This window comes from Peromyscus maniculatus, chromosome 8 (genome assembly GCF_049852395.1).
Source record: "Peromyscus maniculatus bairdii isolate BWxNUB_F1_BW_parent chromosome 8, HU_Pman_BW_mat_3.1, whole genome shotgun sequence".
Taxonomy (NCBI): domain Eukaryota; kingdom Metazoa; phylum Chordata; class Mammalia; order Rodentia; family Cricetidae; genus Peromyscus; species Peromyscus maniculatus.
This window is the reverse complement of record NC_134859.1, coordinates 11,576,784-11,584,339: the sequence shown is the minus strand read 5'-3', so window position 1 is coordinate 11,584,339 and position 7,556 is coordinate 11,576,784. Positions and strand designations below refer to the sequence as shown.

Here is a 7,556-nt window from a genome sequence, read left to right as displayed (position 1 = left end):
TATGGAGTCCTAAACTAGAAATTCACATTTAAAACAAAATATTCCACATAAACATTACACTGAAATAGTTTTAACAAGAAAAGTATAAAAGCAAATATAAAAACATTTCACTTTCCTAGATACTACATATACAGAACTGGCAAAAAAATAAATAAATAAATAAAATTTCCTCTTCCTAAAATTCTTAGAAACCAAATTTTTTTAAAAAAATTGTAGCAATAACTTCATTTTAACAAAAACTGAATTATTTTGTGTTTTGTTTTTTTGAGAATGAGTCCCACTATGTAGCTTTGGCTGTCCTGGAAATCACTATGTAGACCAGGCTGGCCTCTACCTAACAGAGATCCTGTTTCTGCTGCCTAAGTGCTGGGATTAAAGGCATAAGCCACCACCCAGCAGTCAAAAACTGAATTTTACAAGTTATGTTTCTCTGGCTCATATAAATGGAATTTGATCAGTAACTGAGTTTAAATCCTGGCTTCACATGCCATTTGTGTAACTATGTCTCCTCAGTTCTAAATCAGATGTAATAAATAATACTGCCTTCATTCCATGGAATGTGTGTAAAGTGCTTGCTTAGCATAGTGCCCCACACATAAAGTGTTTCCCATCATAAAGATACTGAAAAGCCCACACAGTAGCAAAAGCTTGTATTTACTTGGTGTTTCTCCTATGGGTTCGTTTATGAGTGATGAGATGCATATTCACTCTAAAGCTCTTCCCACACACCGTACATTTGAAAGGTTCTTCCTTTATGTGGTTCTTCTCATGGGATGCAAGTTCTGATTCTAAAGCAAAAGTTTTTGCACATGTTTTACACTTATGAGGTTTTTCCATGTCATGAATGGTTTGATGAGAAACAAGCTCTGAGAAACAAGGAAAGGTCATGTCACAATCAAGACATTGTAAAGGTTTGAATCTGGAGAATGAAAAAAAGTCTTCATCGTCAATACTGCAGTTCTTAGAGTCCTCCTTATGGTCCTTCTCAGGAAGAGCAGGGTATGAGGGCTGCTCTAAGCTCTTCACACACTGAGCGTGCTGGAATGGGGTGTCTGATGAGCCTGTTTTTTCAGGCAAAGCCAGATTTGTTTCCTGACAATAATGTTGATCACGGTCAGCACATTCATAAGACTTTTTATCAGCATGACTCTTCTGATGTTCTGCCAATCCTGGAAGCCACATAAAGCCTTTCCCACATACATTACATGTATATGGTTTCTCCTTTATATGGCTATTCATGTGTCGGGACAGGTGTGACTGCTGCCGGAAGCTGGCAGCACACTTGGTACACTTGTAAGGCTTCTCCCCAGTGTGGATTCTCTTATGTGTCCTCAGGTTAGTTCTGTGACTGAAGGTCTTCTCACAGGTACTACATTTGTACCTTTTCTCTCGTGAATGAATTTTCTGATGCAGAACAAGGTATGTGTTATCACTGAAGCTTTGGTCACAGTCGGGACACTTGTACACATTTTTGGGTTCTTCCCAGGGAACTTCAATAATATCAGAAAGTGCTCTGACTCCTAAACATTGAGATAATTCTACTAATGGGGTTTGGTTTTCAATGGTGACCAAGAGGCTTATAACTTTGGTCTTGCAAGTCAAAGTTCCGCCTGACATTTTCCTTTCATGTGTTCCAACGTCATCCTCAGACTTTTCGGAGGAATGCACGAGGGGTGCTGCAGTGGAGTGCGTGTCTAGGGACAGCTCTCCAGGCTCCATAGACTCTAGGCTTAACTGCTGACTGGGTTCAGTCTTGTCTTCCCCTCCTGGTGATAAAAGGAAAACACAGACACCACCCTTTAAGTGATACTAGAGAAAGAACAAGTTAAAGTAGTTACACAGCACACCAGAAACTGAAAATGGGTTAGCGTATTACCCAGACACTAATAATACACAAAATCAGGAGCCAGCAGGCTCTCCTGGCTTCCCCAAATCAAAAGTCTATCTGTGTGGGTGGACTGCAAGTTCTAGGTCAATCTGCAAAGAGAAGGAGCAGAGGATGACTCTAAGACAGGGTTCGGTGAGATGGGTACTGAGGACAATCTTGGTAGGCAGTGCCTAGAAATGTACTTTTTCTGTTTAGTCTATTTAGGTTTTAGGAATTTTTCATTATCTCAAATGGGAGTTGAGTAGTCAAAACTGGAATGGAGATTAGACATAGTGGAAAAGAAAACGATTTTAATAAGCACCTATTTTAATAAGCATAAAATTATTAAAAAGTTCTATATCCTAGAGGGTCTCTAAGATTTCGTCCTTCAAGGAAGAAGGATCATGATAAAGCTGCTGTGCACAGACTGCTGACAGTGACTGTCTTATCTCAAGGAGGGCGAACAAAACCTAAACCCAGGTAAAGAATTCCTGTTAAACAGTTTCCCTAATACAGCCATCACAAAATACCCATAGGCTCTAGTTGCAGATTCAACGAATTGCAAGTTGAAGATTTTCTTTCTTTTTTAAATCACATCTTTAGGGGCTGGAGAGATGGCTCAGTTGTTAAGAGCACTGGCTGCTCTTCCAAAGGATCTGGGTTCAATTCCCAGCCACATGGCAGCTCACAACAGTCTGTAATTTCAGTTCCATGGAACCCAACACCCTCTTCTGATGTCCCCAGGCACCAGGCATACACATGGTGCACAGACATACATGAAAGCAAAATATTCATATACACAAAAATAAAATAAATCTTTAAAATATACAAGACAAATATATAAAATAATCAATGTCTAAAAATCCAGTCAAACTTTGCCAGGCATGTAAGGAAAAGGAACACACAACTCATAACAAGGAGAAAAATCAATCAATAGAAATAGATCCAGAAATGATACAGATGATTATAATTAGCATGTCCACATGCCTTTAATCCTAATACTTGGAGGCAGAGATGGTAGCTCTCTGTGCGTTCAAGGCCAGCCTGGACTACATAGGGAGTTCCAGAACAGCCAGGGCTACATAGAGACCCTTTTTCAAGAAACCAAATGAATAATAAAATCAGCAAAGAAAGTAGCAAAAGAGCTATTAAAAATATACTATATATTTATTTATACTATAATACATTTTAAACTATAAACAAATATATAAATAAACATGTTCAAGAGAAGGTGGAGAAGAACATGAACATAACAGAAGTAGAAAATATAAGCCCATGAATTATGAAAAATAGTTTAGGTACCCAACCCTAGACAAGACATAATGTCTGTTCAGGCATAAGGATACTGCATCCATATTCCTTGAGTGGGAAAGTCAGAATACCTCCTTAAGAGAAAATCAGTTCCCAATCTTTAGCAAATGACAATAATCTATACTAATGAAGTTTTTCAAGTAAAACTACTTTGATTCCAACAATTATTTCAAGAGATTACAAAGTATTGGTCCATAGTATGTGAAACCAAGGTCACCATTGTAGACTGGGTTTCTTTTAAGAACTCACTTCAAAGCTCCGGAGATGGCTTAGCAGATAAAATGTTTGCTGTGTAAACTAAAGACAGGAGTTTGAATCCCCAGCACCCAATAAAAGCCAGGTAGATGTTGTAGCCCACCTGTTATCCCAGCACTCAGGATGTGGAGATAGGGGATCCCAAGGCAAGCTGGCTAGTCAGACTTCAGTAAATAGAGTGGAGAGTGACTGAGAACACCTGACATCAACCTCTGGCCTTCACACTCTCACACACACATGCAAGTGCGCTAGCGCTCACACTAAGAAAAAAAAAATCACTGCAGACTTTGAAACTTGTTCCGTCATCCAAATTCTTGCCATAGCCATATAAATCCACACACACACACACACACACACACACACACACACACGAATCTCACACACAGGTCCCACTTCACCACCAATGTGGACAAGTCATAAAATTCTCATCCTAGAACTGATGAAAGTTCCATAATGCAGAACTGTCTTACCTATCAAGTCCAAATCCTCAAAACACTCCAGTGGGGCTTCTCTGCTGTTGGTCTTCTGGGCAGGAGGCAGACTCACACATTCCTCTTGAGAAAAATACACATCCAGATCTTCAAACAGCTGTGGTCCCTGGAACAGGAGATCTCTGTTAGTAAAGAAGCTAGCAGGTCAGTTCGAGTGCTAATCTAGGAAGGCTGAAAAGAGCTAAACCCCTTCACATATCAAAAAGAAAAGGTGAGCCGGTCGGGAGGCCGAGTCAGGAGGATCTCTGAGTTCGAGGCCAGCCTGGTCTACAGCTCGAGATCCAGGACAGGCACCAAAACTACACGGAGAAACCCTGTTTCGAAAAACCAATATAAAATAAAGAATAAAAGAAAAGGCTTGGTGTAAAACATTCTTCAGCGAGGGATTCTACAAGTAGGGGGGGAGGACATAAATTTTGAAACAGAAGCGTGAGAATCTCGAGTGTACACCGTGAGAATGTAGCCTTCCCTGAAAATTTGAGTGAACAATTCTTGGGGAGAGAAATCTTTAGGTAAGGGAGGAGGAGAAAGAGGGAAAAAGAAAAAAAGACTGGCCAGTCCAGTGAGAATCCTGAGATAGTTTTCAGGAGTTTCCTACATCCTTGGCAGTCTTGTCTGTCTTCCTCAGCTCCTCCCATCCCTTCAAGATCTCGTTCTCGGTCCTACAACCCCATGGCGCTTTTGGTGTGGTTAAAAATCACCTGGGCTTTGCCATCACTGTCCAACAGGTGTGGAGCCCAGCAAGCTGCCATTGGGAGAAGCATTCCAGCAAGACACTTGGGGAAACCGTTACCCCTTGACCAGGGCTCTCCTCCCCATCTGGTGCTTCCGAAATGAGGAAGCTGGTAAGCCTAGGAACCAAGGCAGCTCGGGGAAAGGGCTACCTGAGGAGGCAGAGCCAGGACCCGCGCGTCCGACCCTGTGGCGAGGAGGTCAGGGCACCCGCGGGGAAACAGCGACAGAATTCACCTGCTCATCTGACGTGCTGAGCGGGGACGCCATGTGGGGAAGCGAAGGGGTCCTCCTTCAAGTCCCCACGGTGGGGGACACTTCGAGGGGAGAGACTAGTCCCTAGAGCCTCCGCTGCGGCTGCCAGGCCTTTCCACGCCCCCTCAGGTTCCTCGAAACCCTCAAGCTCCTTTGAGAATCCGAGGCGACGGCATCTTCCTCCAAAACAGCCTCGCCCGGGACCCGCTCGGCAGCCCCAGCGCTGACAGGCTCGCCCCGCCGGGCCGGCGGCACGAAGCCACGCCCAGCCGAGACGCGACAAAGGAGGCGGAGGCCAGCGCAAAACTCCCACGCTCCCGAGCTCCCCGCGCAGAAGCTGAGGAAACCGCCGGAAGCGACGCGCCCCCCGGCTCAGCCACCGCTCCCTCTGATTGGTCGGCGCGCTCCCAAGGCGGCGGGCCCTCTTCCATGGACCAATCGAGCAGCTTCCTGAGGACCAGACTCGCACCCGGCAACTGAGAGACGTAGTTATTCCCGAGCGTCTACGAGCAGCTGCTTCCGGTTCCGCCGGCTGGGTCTCGGGGGTGAGTGCCCGGCCTGCTGGTGGGCTCTGTGGGCGCAGTCCATGGCCGCCGAGCCCCGGTGACTCCCAAACGGAGAGTGCGGGGACGCGCCGGCGCGGTGGGCCTGAGGTGTTTAGCGGACGGGGTGAGGAGAAGGGCAGGCCTCGAGTCCCGGGCCTAGCCTGGGCCCCGGCCCTGCGATTCCGGACTGTGGGCCACGGGACGGGAGTCCCCGGTTCAGGCCAGGTTAGCGAGGTTGCTCGTCCGGCCCAGAGTACTCGAGGGGCACGAGGCGCTGTCCCCAGGAGAAGTCCAACAGCGAGAGTGGAGCGCGCGGCTGACATCGAGCGATCTCCTTGGCAGGACCCGCCCCAGCGGCAAATGTCCTGTAACCAACACTGAGTAGCGAACTGTAGGTTCAAAATCAGAAATCTTGCCAGAACTGCCACTAATTGGACGATTTTGCCTAAATTGTTCCTCTGTGGTATTGAGGATGAACCTATGGCTTCACACACAGTAGACGAACACTCTACCACAGAGCTGTACCCAGGCCCTCCCTCATCCTTTCTTTTTAAACTTTACTTAAAACAGAGGTTGACCGAGGCTAACTTTGAACTCACTGTGTAGCCCCAGCGGGCCCTGCACTTAGGATCCTCTTGCTTCACTACCCCCATCGCGGTCACCCACCCAGACTGGACAGTTTTTAACTTGGCTGTCCTCCACTGCAAAGAGCCCATAATGCTTCTCTTTGATCATTTAGAGGATAATTTGAAATATGAAATGTTAAAAGAATCGCCAGTTTATGAAGGAGTTTTGGGGAGGAGGATAACAAACAAGATTAGTACCTTGAAAATTCTGAATAAATCCCAGTTTTTCTCACTTTCTTTCTTTCGAGATAGGGTCTTACTCTGTGGCCTTGGCTGCACTGAAGCTTGCTATGTAGACCAGGCTGGCCTCCAACATAGAGAGATCTGTCTCTGCCTCCCGTATTGCTGGGATTAAAGGAGTGTGCCACCATGCCCAACACCAACATAATTTCTTTCCTTTTTTTTTTTTTTTTTAATATAGTGTTTCTCTGTGTAATAGCCCACCCTGGCTTCGAACTCACAGAGATTCACCTGCCTCTGCCTCCCGAGTGCTGGGATTAAAGGCATGGCAGCCAACATAATTTCATTTAGCATACTGAAAATGGCAATGGAATACATATAATTCATGCTAACTCTTCTTGTGTTGTGTATCCATCTCAAGTTTATCAAGATTGAGGATTCACTAGGGTTTGGCCTACCATGCTTCAGTACAGTACTCTGGCACAGGAGAAGGATCTAACATGCTCTGGGAAAAGAAAAAGTAGAAGTAGAAAACCTTACAAATCACTAACATATATTACAAGGGACATCTACTGATAGCTAAGGTGTCTGGAAATGGATCGCTAAGGAGGCTATCTAAGGGCCCAGAATAAAAGAGAAAAATGCTTCAATGACAGACAAAAGAATAAGAACAAACTTCCCTACAGACCATTTCAAAACACATACATTGAAGAAGAGCAGTACGTAGTCCTTAAAGCAAAGGTATGTCTTGATGCAACTCACGTGATCATCTTTCTCCTCTTGTTTTGTGCTTGCCATTTTTTTCATGGATGTCTCATTTGGGCTAAGAATCTCCCAATACAGAGCTATGGCTCTTTATATTGAGCCATATTTTGATTATTACAAAGATATAAGCAAATTCCAATGTCCAGAAACTAAGTAATAACTTAGTATCTAAACAGAGAAAAGGTCAGCCCTAAAATGGGTGAGTCAAAATTGTCCTCAGCCCTCTAAGCAGTGGTAGCACACCCTTTTAATCCCAGCTCTAGGGAGGCAGAGGCAGGTGGATCCCTGTGAGTTCAAGGCCAGCCTGGTCTACAGACTGAGTTACAGGACAGCCAGGGCTACACAGAGAAACCCTGTCTTGAAAAACCACACATACACAAAATTTTTCCTCAGCCCTTGTAGACGTTAAGTACCAAGCCAAACAAACAGACCAAAAATCATGAAACATGAAAACTTGGAACTTGCATAAAGTAAGAGATGAGAGAAAAAGTCTAAGATGAACAAAGATGGGAAGTAAGTAGAGTACTTG

The 7,556-nt window shown here is 44.7% G+C and overlaps 2 protein-coding genes across 3 annotated transcripts in view; one reads left to right on the top strand and one right to left on the bottom strand.

Annotated features, from left to right (window-relative positions):
* Window positions 1-633: 633 nt before the first annotated feature.
* On the bottom strand, window positions 634-7,549 carry Znf597 (zinc finger protein 597). 2 transcript variants are annotated; one of them, XM_006984709.4, is made up of 3 exons: window positions 4,894-5,164; window positions 3,904-4,030; window positions 634-1,766 (listed from the first exon to the last, which is right to left on the bottom strand). In XM_006984709.4, the coding sequence occupies exons 1-3, from the start codon at window positions 4,924-4,926 to the stop codon at window positions 655-657; spliced, it is 1,272 nt and encodes a 423-aa protein (XP_006984771.2). In that variant the 5' UTR covers window positions 4,927-5,164; the 3' UTR covers window positions 634-654. The 2 variants fall into 2 exon arrangements, with proteins under 2 accessions (XP_006984771.2, XP_042139546.2); XM_042283612.2 differs by lacking the exon at window positions 634-1,766 and having other exon boundaries at window positions 3,911-4,030; window positions 4,809-7,549.
* Window positions 5,322-7,556, top strand: part of Naa60 (N-alpha-acetyltransferase 60, NatF catalytic subunit) — a 38,082-nt gene continuing 35,847 nt past the window's right edge. The window contains exon 1 of the mRNA XM_076577511.1: window positions 5,322-5,456. The gene's annotated coding sequence lies outside the window, so the exon portion shown is untranslated. The remainder of the gene's footprint in view (window positions 5,457-7,556) is intronic.